The sequence below is a fragment of the Mustela nigripes genome, chromosome 12 (assembly GCF_022355385.1).
Source record: "Mustela nigripes isolate SB6536 chromosome 12, MUSNIG.SB6536, whole genome shotgun sequence".
Classification (NCBI taxonomy): domain Eukaryota; kingdom Metazoa; phylum Chordata; class Mammalia; order Carnivora; family Mustelidae; genus Mustela; species Mustela nigripes.
In genome coordinates, this window is record NC_081568.1 from 133,336,492 (window position 1) to 133,355,315 (window position 18,824).

An 18,824-nucleotide genomic window follows, 5' to 3' on the forward strand; every position below is an offset into this window, starting at 1 on the left:
TGTGGAACCTGCTTCTCCCTCTGCCTGCTGCTCCCCCTGCCTGTGTCTGACAAATAAATTTTAATTTTAATTTTAATTTTAATTAAAAAAAAAAAACCACTGTGAAATGCTTCCCTTTACATACTCAACAGCTCTCACTGTCCTTTATCTTTTTTTTTTTTTTTTTTTTTTTTAAAGATTTGTATTTGTTTGAGAGAGAGAAAGTGTGTGAATAAGCACCAGCAGGGGGAGAGGCAAAGGAAGAAGCAGACTCCCCACTGAGCTGGGAGCCCAACTGGGGCTTGATTCCAGGACACAGGGATCACAGCCTAAGCGGAAGGCAGATGCTTAACTGACTGAGCCACCCAGGTGCCCCTCTCACTCTCCTTTAATTCCCCACATACAGTTCCTCCTTTATAGTCTTTGGAAGTCAACAGTCCACCACCACCACCACCACCACCACCACCACCACGGCAGACCAGAAACTACAAAATTCATGTTAAAATGGAGGTGTGCCAATATTCACACAATAAAATGGCACACAATCTACTACTGATAATCACCAAGACAACTCCAGACACCCCTGGTGACTCTTGAGAGCTGCCTAACAGGCAAGATCCAGGCTGCGGGGGCTGGGGTGCCCAGGTTGCCGGGAGAGCAGATGGCCGATGCCCAGATAACGAGAGCGTGCTATCTGGTACTGTACCTCCTTTGCCCCTGCCTGTAACTGGGAAGTCTGCCTGGAGGGTATGAGAGTATGAACAAGAGACAACAGGAAGCCTGATGATTCAGACAGAACAGCACTTGTAGCTAAAAGGAGACAAAAGACTCATAATGTATATTTGGAACTAGGGGTTCATTTGGGAGTAGCAATAAGACTGAATCGGAGGAAGAAAAGTTCTTAGCTGAAGGCAAAGATATCTGGTTTATGTTCCTATATTTTTGCCATAAGTATGGTTTCCTAAAATAGTGGAAAGCCTCTATAATTTAATTCTTCCTAAAAATAATAGATACAGCTTGATTTCCCATAACATTTAAGATACGAGGCTGAGTGCTACAGAGTGGGGATCACTAGGACATGTCCTCCAAAGGGAACGGCAGTCACAGCTTCCAGCTGGAATTCTCTGCTGGAGAATAAGAAACATGGGCAGAAATGGGGGTGGCAGGAGGAGAGATGGTAGAATGGTACCCTGGGGATCCTTCACACAGGGAAAAGAGAACACTGGAAAATAATTATCGAAACGCCCAGCCTTAAGGAGAATGGATGGCTTGAGAAGATATTGCCCAAAAGGCTCATCCGTACAAATCAACATCCCCTTGAGGTTTCACATTGAACACTTTACCCATTCTGCACACACTGGTGGGACCCAGACAAAGATGGCTGAAGCCCGGACCTCCATGCTGCAGGGTGGGGCGGGGCGGGGTGAAGCAACGGGGCAGAAGAAAACAAGCCATTACCTGCCGGAGCCCGAAAAACCCAACAGAACACCCTTGTTCAACAGCTCCCACTGAACTGCACAAGACCAACCCTGGGAAAGGGGCACCTCAGTGCAGGAAAAGTGGGAGATGAGTGGTGGGACCCAGGACAGACAGAGCCATTCTGCACGTGATCGGTGCGTTCCTGCGCGGGCCAGCTCCCGCAGCTGCAGGACTGTCCATTCCAGTCTTGCCCGATTTTATGAGCACACGCCGGTCCGGTGACTGACCCACGCCTCTCACCACCCTGAGTTTTCATGACCGGTGAGAGCCTTGTTTAGCTTGGGAGGGCAAGTGGTTTTGAGTGTTCTGTTTCCCAGGGGCACAGGCTGGGTCAGGCTGAATACCACACCTCCATCTACGAGTCACCTCTGGGCACATAGCCCCGTAAAGCCTCAATCCAGACGGTACTACAACAATGACAGCTAAACAGGATAAAGGAGTAGGACTTCTAGATTACTCCTTCATGCTTGTACACATTTCTTGACTTTTAAGTTACAAGTCGAGGTACTTTATATACACATTAAAAAGCGATAGATGGGGACACCTGGGTGGCTCAGTGGGTTAAGCCTCTGCCTTCGGCTCAGGTCATGATCTCAGGGTCCTGGGATTGAGCCCCACATTGGGATCTCTGCTTAGCAGGGTGCCTGCTTCCCTTCCTCTCTCTCTGCCTGCCTCTCTGCCTACTTGTGATCTCTGTCAAACAAACAAACAAACAAATAAATAAATAAATCCCTTTGGGGGGGGGGGGGGGAGATGTTCACTCTTCGCATAATTCATTAACCCTTCCTGCAATGGTGTTCGTTTCTCTCTGGTACACACAGGGGTCTCTGGCAGGACCGTCATGTAGGGTGTGTGCCTTGTAAGCAGCAGCACCCCTGATAGACAACAGGGATATTCCTCAAGACTCTGGTTCACCTCCATCCATGCACAGTGATATTTTCTCTCCCCCCTTGAAGCTAGATGTGACCATGTGACTTATTTCAGCCAATGAGGTATGAGTGAAGTTATGTCACTTATGCCTAGAAGCCTTTAAGGCTCCTTCAGGATTTGCTACATTCCCTTCCCTGGCCATGGATGCTGGCAATGTTCCAGACAGTAGAAGCCCCATCAGCTTAGGAGGCTGGTAGAGGACAATTCGTGACAGTTTCCTGCCAGTCCTACCGAGCTCCTAGCAAGAAACAAGAACTAAATCTCTGATACGTTAAGTCGTTGAGGTGGTTTGGGAGTTATTTATTTGGGCATATTCTGATGATACAACATTTTACAGATGAAAACAAAATGTAAAGTGACCGATTTGTTATATCCTAGGCAACAAGCAGAACTCTCTGAGAAACCGTCTGATTCGTGTTTACACCATCAAAGGGTAGACGCTGTTGTAGCCACCATCTTCTCCCCCCTACTCCCTCCCAGTTCCTTGACCTGTGGGCTTGTCCCCATGCAATATGCCTTAAGATCTCCAGGGACAGGGGCACCTGGGTGGCTCAGTGGGTTAAGCCGCTGCCTTCGGCTCAGGTCATGATCTCAGGGATCTGGGATCGAGCCCTGCATGGGGCTCTCTGCTCAGCGGGGAGCCTGCTTCCTCCGCTCTCTCTGCCTGCCTCTCTGCCTACTTGTGATCTCTCTCTGTCAAATAAATAAATAAAATATTAAAAAAAAAAAAAATATCTCCAAGGACAGCAGAGTTACCCTCCTTGGCCTCCTTCCCTGATCCACCTCCAGGAAACTCCAGGAAACACAAATATTATGCCTTCCCATACCAGGTGAATGTAAGAAACCCAGACAACTCTCTCCTCAGCCCCTTGGAGAACTGAAATGTAAAAGTAGACACAAGGGGTTTTAAGACAGGGAATTCTAGGTCCCTCTGGTACCCATCAAGCCAGCTTTAGCTGCCAAAGTCAATTATTCAGCGACAACTTTCTTAACAGGGAGAAGTGGTAGCGTCTTCCAGCAAAACTTACAAGTGAGGGATGAAATTCTTCTCCTCACCATACCGAAATACCCCATAAAATTTCAGCTGAACAAAATAAGAAATGGTCTCAAACAACACGCTGCCACTTTTTTCCTCTTATCACAGGGAATCGCATCCAGGACTCTTCCTTCTCCCAGCCTATATTCAGTTTTTGACTGATCCTATATTTTAGCAAAGAAAGCAAGCCTGTTGTTGCAGCTTCTTGCCTGCCATGAATTTCTGGAGGTCAGAATCACTAGGATTTCTCCCACAACTACAAACAGTCAATGTGAAAGGCAAAGAAAAAAAAGACTGGGATCGGATAGGAGGAAAAAAATTTTTTTCCCGACTTTCATCTGGGACTTATGTATACTCAGAGCATTTTCTCTAGGTTTCAGCTATCATGATGAGGAAGCAACTTTAAAATCTATATAAATACCTATGTCTAGCCACATAAGTCGGTGACATTGCCTGTATGCAAAAATGTGTAATAAAAACAAGCCGTATCTTTCCAGCCACCAAGAATATCTCCACTCTTGGTGCAATCCTGGGATGAAGCCATGAGTCAGCCTCGAGACAGACTGGTCTGAGAACCTGAGCTCTTGGAAAAACCCTGTGTAAAGTGGCAATGCTAAGGAGCTTTCTGGTTTTATTAATGTTCTTCACTGGGTTTTATCTTACTCCACAGAGGCCACGGATCTTTAATCATCACATTAGTCTCAGCTGTCAAACCTAAGAGCATTATGAATTCCATTCCTGAAAAATGCAAAGCCATCATTAATCTGTTAACCCTCTCAACCATCCTGGTGAAGGGGGTCAGCACCACCCCCTTGTAAAATATGCAAAGAAGTCATGCTACTTTCTCAGGGTCGCACTGAATTGGTCTCAGCAATATTACTCGGGGTTTCCTTGATGAGGATAACAACTAGTGCAATTTTCCAAAGAAAAGTAGAAACAAGGAAGGAAGAAATGGAGGACATTCTTGACCAAAAGAACACAGCCAAACTGTACCTTTAAGTATCTCATACAATGAGAAAGCACCAAGAAAGTGCTCTCTCCATGACATCTAATGAAAAGTATTTATGTTTTCTTCCTAAAAGCCAAGAGGTAGAAAATTCAGAAGCTTTGCTATCCAAAGATAGAGAGCTTAGAAATAGAAAGCGTTCTTGGGGCGCCTGGGTGGCTCAGTGGGTCAAAGCCTCTGCCTTCGGCTCAGGTCATGATCTCAGGGTCCTGGGATCGAGCCCCGCATCGGGCTCTCTGCTCAGCGGGGAGCCTGCTTCCCTTCCTCTCTCTCTGCCTGCTTGTGATCTCTGTCAAATAAATAAAATCTTAAAAAAAGAAAGAAATAGAAAGCGTTTTGTATTACTACTGACTGATTTTGTGGGGAGTCATAGATTCATAAGCTTGTTTGAGATTTATCATTCTACAGCCCTTAAAAAAAATGCAGCAATGTAAAACTGTTGGTCCTCAATAAATAGCAAATATGCCGAAAGCATCGAACCAGTAGCATATAGGATCTCTGCCAGTTTCCCACCAGGCTGTTTAATGTTGGTGCATGCATGTGTCTGTGCACCTGTTTGATGGGGATGATAGGGAAGTTTAAACCAAAAGGACCTGTGCGTCATGCTCCACCCACTTTGGGAACCCCTCTAGATGCTAAGGGCAGCCCGGACAGCCTAAATGACAATACAGGATTAGTACAGCTGTGGATTCCCATGAAACCTGGATGCAAATTCTAACTCTTGGTACTTTCTAGCCTCATAATCTTCAGCAAGATACTCAAATTCCCCAAATCTCTCTTTCTTCACTTGTCAAACAGCCCTGCTAACGGTATCTGCACAAGAGGGCATTATGAGAACTCCCTGAGATAAAGCAAACAGGATGCTTGTCACACCGCCTGGCACAAAACAGAGTTAAAGAAGTGTGGTGATTCTCACCACTGCTACACGCTAACAGTGGTGCTGCTGATCAAATCCCCCAGGACAGTGAGATGGGCGGCCTCTGAAATGCCCCCCAATGATCCCTGTATCTCCTCTGTGTGATACCCTCTCAGTGAGCCTGGGTGGGACCTGTGACCGGCTTCTAACTAGTGCCATGTGACAAAGGTGATGGGATGTCACTCCCAGGACATTAGGTAAGATTCTGTCTGACCAGCAGCCTTATTCTAGAATCTTTCTCTGCATTGATGGCCTGAAAAGGCAAACTGTCATGGATCCTACATGCACAAAGTAATAAATTCTGTCAAGGACATGGGCAAGTGGACTCTTCCATAGGTGAGCTTTAGATGAGCACTCAGTTCTGGCAACACCTCGATGGCAAACACATAGAGGATCCTGTTACCGCCATACCTGAGTTCCTGATGCACAGAAGTTGTGAGCTGATAAATGTGTTAAGCCAGTAATTTTGTGGTGACTTATTACACAGCAATAGAAAATGGACAGAGGGGCACCTGGGTGGCTCAGTGGGTTAAGCCGCTGCCTTTGGCTCAGGTCATGATCTCAGGGTCCTGGGATCGAGTCCCGCATCGGGCTCTCTGCTCAGCAGGGAGCCTGCTTCCTCCTTTCTCTCTCTCTGCCTACTTGTGATCTCTGTCAAATAAATAAAATCTTTAAAAAAAAAAAAAAAAAGAAAGAAAATGAACAGAGAAGCGCTCTACCTTCCTCATCATGCTGATCTAGGCTCCTTTATTCAGCTTTTCCCTTTCCATAGCTATTCTTAAAACTCTACTGGCAGGTTGACCTTATGACTATGTATAATGAACTTTTTTTATTATTATTATTCAGTTAGTCCCAGTGTCACCATCAATAATTACTCAACAGATGTTGAAGCTCTTTTTGACTATTTCTGACAAAGACAGCCACCATTCACATTTTAGGTTAATCATAGCTCTGTAATATTTAGAGAGCTGGTGAAACTCTCTAAAGCCACAGAGCATAAATTTATGCATGAATTTGCTCTTCCACAATCTGGTCAAGCTTCAAACATGAATCACTCACACAGGAAGCCTGGCATTGCCATTTCATTGTTCTTATTTTTTCTTGCATAAATCTCATCTTTGTAAAAGGTATGAGACTGCTAAGTCTGACCTTCCTCCCGACCCCCATGTTCTCTCCCCTGGGTCCCAGTATCTGCACTGGAAAGATGTCTCCACTGAAAGGAACAGAGAGTAATCTTTAAGTATATTTAATATAAGAATGCAAATGGAATGGAGTCAATGAATGCCACTATGATGTAAAGAGCCACCAAACATTATTACATAAGAATGTCTTGACAATAAGTTAAAAGAGAACTGACTCAATCCTTGACACGGCACAGAAAAAGTTTTCCATTATCTTCCACCATCCTCTGTCATAAGTTGCTCTGTCCTTGAAGGCTTAAAATTTTAATAAATACCCTCCTGGTCATCTTTTAAAAATCCAACACTAAATATATATATATATATATATATATATCCAAGACTATAGTACATGCCAGCTTTTAGTTAAGAGCTTTCACAATTTCTTTCCTCTTAAAAATATTCTCACAGGGGGTGCCTGGGTGGCTCAGTGGGTTAAGCCGATGCCTTCGGCTCACTCAGGTCATGATCTCAGTGTCCTGGGATCGAGCCCCGTGTTAGGCTCTCTGCTCAGCGGGGAGCCTGCTTCTCTCTCTCTCTGCCTGACTCTCTGCCTACTTGTGATCTCTCTCTCTCTGTCAGATGGATAAATAAAATCTTTAAAAAAAAAAAAAATTCTCACAGGGGCACCTGGGTCGCTCAGTCTGTTAAGCATCTGCCTTTGGCTCAGGTCAGGATCCCAGGGTCCTGAGATAGAGCCCTGTGTCGGGTTCCCTGCTTGGGAGGGAGCCTGCTTCTCCCTTCTCCCTCTCCTTCTTACTGGTGCTCTCTCTCTTTCTCTCTCAAAGAAATAAAATCTTTAAAAAAAATTCTCATTGTTAAGAACTATTAACCTTTGATGGTTGCAAATCAGAAAACTCACCTAACACTGTTTTATATTTATCATTAATACAAAAATAATCACTTTAAAAAAATAAAAAAAACCCGTGTGAAACAAAACCAAAAAAAAAAAAAAAAAAGCATTAAAAAATGTTGTAATTCACCAAAGCCCACTACTGAAACATCATATTGCTGCCTTTCCAGCTTTTCCTATCACATTTTTATTACTTTTATAATAGAAGGAAAATATTGTAAGTTTTCATCCAAGTAAAAACTGAAAGATTTTGTCTGTATAATAGCCTATATGAGAAAAGAACACTGCAGATCTTGTCTTGGCTCTGGCACCAAGCTATTCATTTGACCTTGGGTAAGCAAGTTAACCTCTCTGGGATATGCCTGACAAATGTGGAAGTAGATGATCTCAAGTATAAAGGGTCTTTCCTCTCTATTCAAACAATCTACAATTATGAGACCTGAGTTTTCAAAACTTTCCACAGGTCATCTAGACCAAGGGCTGTGGCAGCCTGGTTTTTAGAGCTCTCTGAATTCTCACATAAAAACAGAACACCTTAGGGGCGCCTGGACGGCTCAGTGGGTTAAAGCCTCTGCCTTCGCCTCGGGTCATGATCCCAGGGTCCTGGGATCGAGCCCCGCATCGGGCTCTCTTCTCAGTGTGGAGCCTGCTTCCCTCCCACCGCCCTCTGCCTGCCTCTCTGCCTACTTGTGATCTCTGTCTGTCAAATAAATAAAAATCTTTAAAAACAAAACAGAACACCTTACTCAACAGAACCAAATGCTTAAGACAAGGTATTCTCTCGAACTACAAAATACAAGCAAGGACAAACCCACACTATCCACAAGCTTGAAAGGGTGTCTGAGTGGACAGAAGCAGCAAGAAGCAGTAAGGCTGGTGGACTCGGGAACTGGAAAACCCCAACATAAACAGTCAGTACCCACAGGAAAGTGAAGGGCACCAACTGGAAAGGAGTGGCTAAAACTAGGAGGTATCCTGCCTGAGCCGAGAGAAAATGGGGGAAGGGGTCCCAACAAGATCTGGAAGACCCAAAGCAGCTCGTCCCTGAGAACTCTCAAGATTGGCCTCAGGATTCGCTTCCAGGGGGAAAAACTGCTGACGGTGGGATCAGGATTGAACAAGACGGAGTGACCGAGACAAAGGAAAGAATAGATCCAGATAGAAGTAGATGAGGGGAACAGAGCCAGGAAGTGTCTGAAAGCAGGCGATCATATTTTTGACAAAATGAAAACAACGGAAGACTAAGCTTTAAGAACTTATAAAACCTTCTTAAACCGGGCCTCCTAAAAGTTCAAGGAAACTATTTTTTCATAAAAAACTGAAAAATGGAGAAGTCCTCAGGTCAAATTCCATACAAAGTTATAAGAAGGAAGGAAAAAAGAGAATATCTCCCTATATGCTATGAAAGCACGCCACAAAATGGAATATCCCACCCCCCAAAAGCCCAGACAAAGCCTACTATTTCAAAATAAGCTGAAAGACCTTAAGGAAACGAAATGACATAAGACATTAAAGAACATAACGCAGAATTAGAAAACTCATATAGTAAAAGAACACAGGGAAAAATTAGAAATAAAAATGCATTTCAGGGGGTGCCTGGGTGGCTCAGGGGGTTAAGCCTCTGCCTTCAGCTTGGGTCACGATCTCAGGGTCCTGGGATTGAGCCCCGCATCGGGCTCTCTGCTCAGCAGTGAGCCTGCTTCCTCCTCTCTCTGCCTGCCTCTCTGCCTACTTGTGATCTCTCTCTATGTCAAATAAATAAATAAAATCTTTTTTAAAAAATGCATTTCAGGAATACAAACTAAACTAGAAGGCACACAGGGAGAAATAAACACAGCATATAATGCCCCAAAAGAAACAGAAGATGAACCATAGGAAAAACCAAGTAAACAGGGAGAGACAGGAGGTAGATAGTGAAATACCGAAAACAGGCAAAAAAGATCTAACATACGAATAGTAAGCATCCCTGAAGAAGAAAATCAAAACAAGAGAACGGATATTAAACACTGTAGTTTTTTTACACATCCCTGAAATTAAAAGATTAAAAGAGATAAAAGGATACACAGCAAACTTGAGCATATCCAACCAGAATGACTCAGATCAAGAGTTACTCTACTAGGAGCACCTGGCTGGATCAGTCGGTGGAGCATGTGCTCCTGATCTCGGGGTTGTGAGTTTCAGCCCCACACTGGGTGTAGAGATTACTTAAAAATAAAGTCTTTTAAAGAAAAGTTACTCTAGTAAAATTACTAGACAGACAGACAGAAAGAAAGAAAAGAAAAGGAAAAAAGACAAGACAAGACATGTTATGGACATCTAGAGTACATGTCCGTGAGGCTCTATTATCAGACTTTGGGAGCAGCACTCTACACCCAAAGAGAAGAAGGGAATATATTCAAGAAAAGAAAAAAGACTGGCCAAGGGTTTTCTATCCAGCCGCAATGTCTTTCAAGTATGAAGGGCAAAGAGAACAGACATACTGTTAATAATGAGCAAGAACTTGGTGAAGACGATCCCGAGTTCTCCCTGACGAATCGCCTAGAAAATCCACTTCAGGCAATAAACGAATAAATGAGGAACGCTGACGTAGGGACCCCGGTAAACACTAAACATACAGGTACGTAGAGAAGCCTAAATGAGGACAAGAGGGGGAGAGTGTGAGTTGCAATGGCCAGATGGCCAGGCAGGTGGAAGGAAGACAACTTAGCAAATAACTGGGGGAGTGCACAGCGTGTAATGCAACAATAAAAAATTACATTCTTCTCAGGAACTGTATCTGTGATGGCAATAGTAATATTATCCTGATACTGCACGTAATATGGGATGAAGCAAGTAATCATGGAGTATTTTCATTCAATCGTCCTCTGTAGCAGTAAGAACTAGGATTCTTCACGTGAAAGAAAGGAGATTCAGATAAAATACAGAAGAAGCTAGGTATAAAGTATGCTGTAGTCGGAATTTAAATTGCAGCTATTCGTATGAACTCCTAGCGTATTCTATCTGAAAAGTTATACATACATGCATATGTAAACAAATAAGAAAATAAAGAATTTCCTGGCTACATCTAGAAAAGGGGCCTGGAAACAAAGACTGACCTAGAAGCCATAAGCACTCTTAGCACTCAGACTGTGGTCTGAAGATACTACTCTCTGCTCAGAGAAGTAAGAGTTACTCAGAGGATGGTTACTACCTCATTTGGGGGAAAAAAACCGTACTATTTGAGCCTGGACTCACGTCAAAAGACTCCAGAGCCAACCTGAAGAGGCTCATACTGGCCAAAGATAATACAATTTGAGTATCTGTAACGAAAACAGTTATGGTGGAATGAAAACCCAAATATGTTTAAATCTATAATTTCTTAATTTTATTTATATATATATATATATTTTTTTTTAAGATTATTTATTTATTTATTTATTTGACAGAGAGATCACAAGTAGGCAGAGAGGCAGGCAGAGAGAGAGGAGGAAGCAGGCTCCCTGCTGAGCAGAGAGCCCGATGCGGGACTCGATCCCAGGACCCTGAGATCATGACCTGAGCCGAAGACAGTGGCTTAACACACTAAGCCACCCAGGCGCCCCTAATTATATATATTTTTAATTATTGGGCAACTTCAGAGGATCAGAGTTTGTTTTCTTGAAAAATGTTAATAGAAAGATGAGAGATTTTGCTTTTCCTCGATGAACCATTGTTCCACCAAATCACAGATGATGGGAGATGTCTCTATAAAAGCATTCCAATTAATGAGAAATGGCAGAACTGAAATATCACCGTATTTCTAAGTCCTAATAATTCAATGAACGGATGAACAAAGGCGTTGAGTATCAACAGCTGCTCACATCATAGAAAACGAGACAAGCAGACCCTATATTGCCTGCTGTTGAAACAACAAACACCCCCTACTGTCTGGCCAAAGGGACCAGACCTGAATTTCGCCGAGCCTCTGGGTCCACCTGCTGTTTCACAGGAGCTAGAGGGGATAGAGGGGTGCAGTGAGCTGTACGGTGAGTGTCTAACGAGCAACATGCAGACTGTAGGGAACTCCACAGGTCAAATGGCAAGTTTCTAACAGATTAACTAAAAAGCAAACCAAGAGTGGAAGCCGAACCTATAAATTAAGAGATTCGAAGGAAACCCAGAGTTTCTAATGAGCAAGACTAAACTTCACTCTCTAGGGATATATAAACTTTAGGGATATAGGGTAAAGAGACAGGAAATAGGACTATAAAAGTCACGGTGGTGGTGACCTTGGTGGGAGGGAGGGCGCGACTAGGAGGGGACATAAGGAGGGGCTGCTGGGATGGCTGGCAAGTTCTACTTCCTGACCTGGACAGGGCTTCTGAGAACGTTTGCTCATTACCCCGTAACTCGATCTGCTGGAATTCCTCAATCTAGGTTATATCTTTAAATAAAAAAATATAAGAGCTTAAAAAAAAATAAAAAACCTCTCCAGATCCCTTACCTGTGCCTTGGCTAATTTCTTTTCCAGAAGGTCTCGTTCCCGCTCCGTTTGCTGCAGACGTTTATTAAGTTCCACTATATCTCCCTTGAGTGATGCCAGGGCTGCCAAGTGGAGCTGTGGTGACAGAAGGAAAGGAGCACAAGGTTAGATCCTTTGGCAGAAACTCGTTCCTTCCCTGTAATTAGTGTGATCATATTAAAAAAAAAAAAAATGCCGCAACTCCAGTGGGTGCTATTAAATCAGGTGTCGGGCAGGCAAGCCGGGTTATATGGTGGTCACCGTAAACGTAACAGGGAGAGAACTCACATGTGGGCAGCGGGACCTAATTTCGGGGGTCCCATCAGAATAGAGAGCAAAGCTCCTCCCTCTGAGGGCTTTCCCTCTGTTACTCAGCAAGGGTGCGATTCATTGAGGGTGTGGGGTTGCCTGATTCTCAACCCGAGCCGCAAGAAAGAAGGAGAACCAGATCACCTTTGAACTTACTTTGGAACATATGAAGGTTGGACATGGCAACTCTGTGACCCATCCTGCTGCGTGTACAGACAGATCACGGGGCCGAGTTTAAGAAAAACCGGGCAAGCTCATTTTTGGTCAGATGGTCTCCCCATAAAGTCGGTCCTTTATTTCCTTGCCAGCTCATCTTTCCTCATTGTCCTCCAGACACACTACATTGCCCACATGCTGCTTCTGGGCTAGCAGGCCCTCTTGCAGGAACAGAACAAGAACTCTGATAAATGATGCTCGGAGAAGACACACAAAGAATCCCTCCAGATCCCCTTCCCCAGCCAACTAGCTCAGGTTAACTGGAGCTACAAGGGAAGTTGTTCAACACAGTAACAAGGACACCCTGCACCCCTAGGATCTCAATGTGCCCAACTTCTGAGCCCAAATACTGAGCTTTGGCAGCACCAAAGCTACCCCAGGAGCCTTTGTGGCTGTTCGGGGCGATGGACGGAGCTCAACACTCAGGTCCCAGAGTAGCACCCTTCAACCTTCTTTGTCTTCTGAGTCACTGCTTCTCATCTGTCTTCACCGGCAGCTCCAATGGGGGAAGTGTAGACCATTCCCTAGCCAAATTCCACACTCCATTTGGGTGACTGATTAGGATCAGAACAAACCCTCCCTCCCTGACAGGTTTTTAGTAGTTTCTGCCAAGAGGGATTAAAGTAAGGAGTAGACAAATAAATGTGATCTTTAAAGATGGATGTGGTAGGATGGACCACAGTTCAACTTTGAAGATTTTAATTGCAGGTTTAGAAAATGCTTTTCTGCAACTGCATGTAAGCTGGGAGGCTTGTTGGGGTGTGAGTAGGAGGAAGGGAGAAGGAGACCCAGGGCAGGGTTTGGGCTTTCAAAGCAGTTGTTTATGTTAGACGATAATGGCAGCGACCGTGACTTTGCTTCATTGCATCAGGGCTGCAAACCAACAGATCAATAGCTCATCTGAAATCAGGAATGCCTGAAATTTAAAAAAGGAAATGTCAGGCAATCTGGCGGTATTTGCCTTCTCATGTAGGGCTAGGGCTGCTCAGAAAAGGTCACTCTGGGTTTCAGATACAAGGTTTTGTGCGAGGAATTCTCAGCACAAATACCACGGTGGTCCCATTGTAGTCTTTTTTTTTTTAAGATTTTGTTTATTTATTTGACAGACAGAGATCACAAACAGGCAGAGAGGCAGGTAGAGACAGAGAGAAGGGGAAGCAGGCTCCCTGCTGAGCAGAGAGCCCGATGCAGGGCTTGATCCCCAGACACTGGGATCATGACCTGAGCCGGAGGCAGAGGCTTAACCCACTGAGCCACCCAGGCGCCCCTCCCATGATAGTCTTTTGAGGCCATTCTGCTTCCAGTCGGGTGGAGAGGGTCACAAATTCACTCCTTCCTCAGACAGCTGGGTATCCCCCTCTTGCCTCTGAACTGTCCTTCTGAAGAGTCTCCTTCAGTGTCAGACATTGTGGTCTGTTAGACATGATGTCAAGTCTTGAGAGAGGCTTTACCACCTCTCCTCTGGCCAGAAGGATGAAATTCATATAAAGCTGAAATGTTCCTAAAGAAATACAGGAGGAGAAACGAAGATCCCAACGCTAAGCCCAGACACGCCTCCTCTCTCTTACATTTCCCTCCGACTTCCAGTGGGGGAAGGACTTGGGGGAGAATTAGGAAGGCAAAGCTGATGCAGGAAGCTCTAGACTTCACACTAACATCATAAACTGAACCGAAGGGGAGACACTCAGAGTCGTTATTTCCATCATAGCGCATGGCAGAGAGGGTCCAGGATGGATCATCACTACTGGGGAGAGGACCCAGCCTGGAACAGAGAACACCTTTGGGCCTTCCAGATTGCCAGGAAGATCCCAAAGATGTGTATTTGGGGCAAGTCTTCACTCTCCTGGATGGAAGATGCCTGTCCATAAAATGAGAACAGACCGGTCGTCCTTCACCTTCCCAGAGTCCCGAATCACTGAAGAATCTAGGCAGGTGACGGACCCTTGTCCTAGAGAAGAGTCAAGATTTAGGGGTTTATGGCAATGACACATTCTGGAGCCTTTTCACGACCTCTAAATTAAGAAACCACAAGAGTCCGCCTAAGTTTCGTAGACTCTCTTGTGGGTCATAGTCATAGTTGTTTGAGTGGGGAAAGGGCCCTGGGCACTGGACATCGCTCATTCCACCTTTGCAGGTGAGCAGGCGAGGACCTGAAACCCAGAGATTGACCTGCTCACTCAAGGTCCCGTGGGTTGCTCAGCGCTAGCACCAAGTCCACCACGGCCCTTCCCCCTACTGTATGATGGTGTATCTGCCAGCAATTCTCATGTTGTATGCAGGGAGAAATTTTTACTTAAACTATTTCCCTCTGATTGCAGAAAAAATAAAAATGTAACAGAAAACTAAGCCAGAGAGAGGGCATTCTAACATTTTAGTGGTGGCCTCTGGATGGTTTTAGATCTCTGGGGGGACATTTTGAGTACTTTTTTTTTAAGCTTTTCTGTTTATTTGTGTGTGTGTGTGTGTGTGTGTGTGTGTGTGTGTGTGTGTTTAAAGAGGCTTTGTATTAAGAAACAAAGAGTTGTGACTCTACTTTCTACACATATAGGGCTGTGGCATAAAACTATACAGGGCCTTTTCCCTTCCTTGCTGCACCTTTTTCTCTATCTACTAGCTCTTCTGATAGAAGATAAAACTCAAAGAAAAGGGGAGGGTAGAATATACACATGTTCCTGTATGTTGCTGACAGTCATTCAGCAGAAACTAACATCGGAAGTTGAGAAGTAGAGTGGGCAAAGCAGGCGAGTCACAAGACATGTTGCTGAGGAATGGGGGCTGACGGCACCCCCTTCCTACCTGATGACTGATCATGAGAGGTGTGCTAAGTTCTCACGAGAAGTTCCCCCATTAGTAATCCAGTAATCAAAAGCTAGCTTGACCTCCCTTCTTTGTGGGTTTCGCTCCCCCTCATTCTGGCAGACCTGTGGTAGCCCTGGGAATTCAAAGCCTGGGGAGTGTGAGCGCAACACTCCAAGTATTAGGACACACCCTGTGCCCTGTCAAGGCAAGTATTAAAAGATAAGAAGGACAGAGGTCTTTGGGGTAAATTTTTAACAAGAGTAACAGTGGACTTAAATCTGAAAAGAGAAACTTACCAAAGCAACTAATATGGTTAAATATCTGTAACAGGAAAATTATAGGTATACCCATTTTTTTTAAGATTTTTTTTTTTGGGGGGTGGCGGACAGATCACAAGTAGGCAGAGAGGCAGGCAGAGAGAGACAGGAGGAGGAGGCAGGCTCCCTGCTGAGCAGAGACGCACCCCCCCCCCCACTCCCGATGCGGGACTTGATCCCAGGACCCTGAGATCATGACCTGAGCCGAAGGCAGAGGCTTTAACCACTGAGCCACCCAGGCGCCCTGTATACCCATTTTTGAGATCTCTTTACTTATTTCCTCGTTTTGGAAATGGTCTCTGACTTGAGCCAGAACCTCAGATATATGACCCATAAAGAACCATGAAAAGAAGATGTTTCACTAACCAAAGAGAAAAAGTATATATGATGCTTGGAGTCTGTGCCAGCATCCTATTTATTTTTTTTAAAGATTTTATTTATTTGTTTATTTGACACAGAGAAAGAGCACATGCAGGGGAGCAGCTGGCAGAGGGAGAAGCAGGCTCCTTACTGAGCAGGGAGCCTCCTGTAGGTCTTGATCCTGGGATCATGACCTGAGTCAAAGGCAGACATTTAACCCACTGAGCCACCCAGGCGCCCCTCCAACTCATTTTTCTCTTTGTGCTCTGCGACAAGAGCCTAGTTTTTAGCCGGTCATATCACTACTGCTCGGCTGAACCATCCTAGTTCCTAGCTCTCCCTCTGCAGCTGGAGACCAAGTTCTGGCCAATGAGATGTAAGTAGAAATACTATATGGGAGTTCTAGGAAAACATCCAAAGAAGTCATTCCCCTTTTCTCTTCCTCCATCCTTGCTGCTTGGTACATTATGTGATGGCTGGAGCTCAAGCAGCCACTCTCCTTCATAAAGGTGAGCTCCACACTCTAAAGGGTCAAAACTTGCCCGAGCCCTAGCAAGTTTGTAGAGTCACCCTGCCAGCTTTGGACTGTTGGCGTCAGACTCCTGGAACAGAATAGCCAGCAACAGACCTCCACTGTATAGGCCTCTTATGTTGAGGTACTCTGGTAAATGAAGTTGATCCAACCCTACTTTGTAAAGAATCATATATGCCTGGCTTCAAATCTCATTTAAGCCACTTGCGGGAGACTGGTCTTTAGATGGCTAATTTAATCACTTTGTCACAGGCTGCTACAGAGATAAATGAGACCACGCAGATACTATAACTCGCTAGGTGTCTGGAACCCGGGAAGCATTCAACAAAAGCCCATGTTCTCTTTCCCAGTCAAGGCTTAAGTCAACGAGATTCAAGTCAATAGCCTTCTTAGAAGAAGCCCCATCAGAGCTAGTGAGTGGGACATTCAAGCGAGTGAGCAAGCCAGTCATGTCTCAGAACAGCTTCCTTCCTGGTGGGTATCAGCATGGAAGTGGGAGACCAGAGCTGGTCCGTCTGATTCTGCTGACGTCCTAAGGTTTATCTTAAAGGGCTGACTGCCAAGGCTCTTACATCTCTGTGCAATTTTCACCCAAGGCCTAAGCAAGGTTGGGATGGGACAGTGACACTTCCTAAACAAATGTGGGTCTCGTGCATGAAGGCCATAAATCCACACTTACCTCATCACTCTGGAGATCGGAGGCACAAAGTCCCCAGGCTGCTTGGAGACTGGCCTCACATTCATTTTACAGTGTGTGTCCAAATGAAACTAAACCACCTGGAATTTTGACTGCAAGGTGGCTGTCAAAATGGTTGTTATTTTTGGATGAAACACTACTCACTAATATTTCACTGTTCAACTGTCTGTCAGAACAGGCTCACTCAGTCTGGGACAGATAAGGGGTCCAGCTGCCAGGGGCCTGGCTGAGAAGCCAGCAGTGCCTTTGGGATGGCCTCTCCTGGGCTACATGGATAGATGTTTCTCCCAGTACACCTGAGCCACGAGACAAAGGGCTTCACACTTCCTGAGATGCCTTTTAAGCCAGCAGCCCAGTGACTCAGATGAGTGCCCCAGACACCACGGTGTATTTCCGGCTATAAAGGGCTTCTCCATCTTGCTACCAGTGGCAATGACAATGAACACGTGCCCACACCGTCCAGTCGGCATCGCACTCTCCCCTGCATCAGCCCATTGCACCTCCACCATTCCACGCCAGCCCCGTGGCCTACAGGAAGCTAGGATTTCCCGTCAGCAGACGGGCAAGTACTTTACCCCAAGACGGTGGTTGTGAAGGGCATCTAGGGCCTGAACCTAGGCTGCCAAATTCTAAGCCCACCATTCCAACTCGTCTCTCTGGAACTTCAGTCTGCTCTGGAATAGCACTGTCTTCAAAGGGGCCAAAGACTTCCACAGTCACACTTAAGACAGGGGAATGGATTCATTCCCAGAATCTCCAACCAGAAACAGGCACCATGCGGGCACAAATGGTGTGATGGCAGAGCTGGCCTTCCCCACATTAGCGGCAGATAAGCTTGTCCAGGGCGAACCGTGCTTACTCTCTTTCTTACTTGCTCTGGCAGTCATTTGCTGCCAGAGTACCTCTACTTCCTTCCCACCGTGTGATGAGAGGAATTACCATTCTGTCCTAACAGAGATGCATGCCATCCAAATACAAGGTACACCCAGTTTCTGCTCAGGTTTGAGAGATGACAACAGGTAGTGCCAACTTCTTTCAGGGAGTGAGCTGTTTTCTTCATGGAAGAGCAAGAAACAGGCACGACTTTCCTGAACACACACCTTCTTGACGGATTCTGCACTGTTTTCTCTATATTACCAGACTGGATCAGCGGCAGAGTCCTGCAGAAGAAAGGCGGTGCCAAAACCCCAATGCCAACGTCTAGGAATATTCTGAAAATTCCAGACAACTTGATAGTAACAGTAGAAAGCATAATATTAATAGCTACCATCTGCTGAATGTTTAATGGGAACTGGGGCTTGGGCTAAGTTAATTTCATGCAGTATCTCATTTAATCCTCACCACAATGCTCTGAGACGGGTATTACTACCTCCTTCCTGCAAATGAAGAAACCCAGGCATAGAGCAGGGCAGGAAATCAACCAGGGGCAGAAAACTGATAAAACATAGCAGAGCTGCTAATGCAGACTTCACCACTCTTCTCTCTTGCTTGTGGGATGCATATGTGTGCGCATGCGCACAGACCTGGGCAGGTGGATGTGAGGTTAGAGATCAAATGCATGCTTTGGCAGGGACAGGGATGGGGGAGAAGCAGGGTCAGGATCTCCATGGATGGGAGGAGCAGGGGGAGCCCTCTGGCAGCAGTGATAACACTTGGGGCTGGTAGTCAGCTCAGCTCTGAGTCTGGGGGAAATCTCTTTAACTTCCTGTGCTCTTTCATCCTTCTGAGAAGGATTTG

At 45.3% G+C, this 18,824-nt stretch overlaps 1 protein-coding gene across 4 annotated transcripts in view; it reads right to left on the reverse strand.

The window, feature by feature from the left end:
- Positions 1-18,824, reverse strand: part of MCC (MCC regulator of WNT signaling pathway) — a 436,925-nt gene that overhangs the window by 102,006 nt on the left and 316,095 nt on the right. For all 4 annotated transcript variants that reach the window (XM_059418381.1, XM_059418382.1, XM_059418383.1 and 1 more), the window contains one exon: positions 11,840-11,953. In XM_059418381.1, coding sequence (XP_059274364.1) covers positions 11,840-11,953 — 114 coding nt within the window. The remainder of the gene's footprint in view (positions 1-11,839; positions 11,954-18,824) is intronic.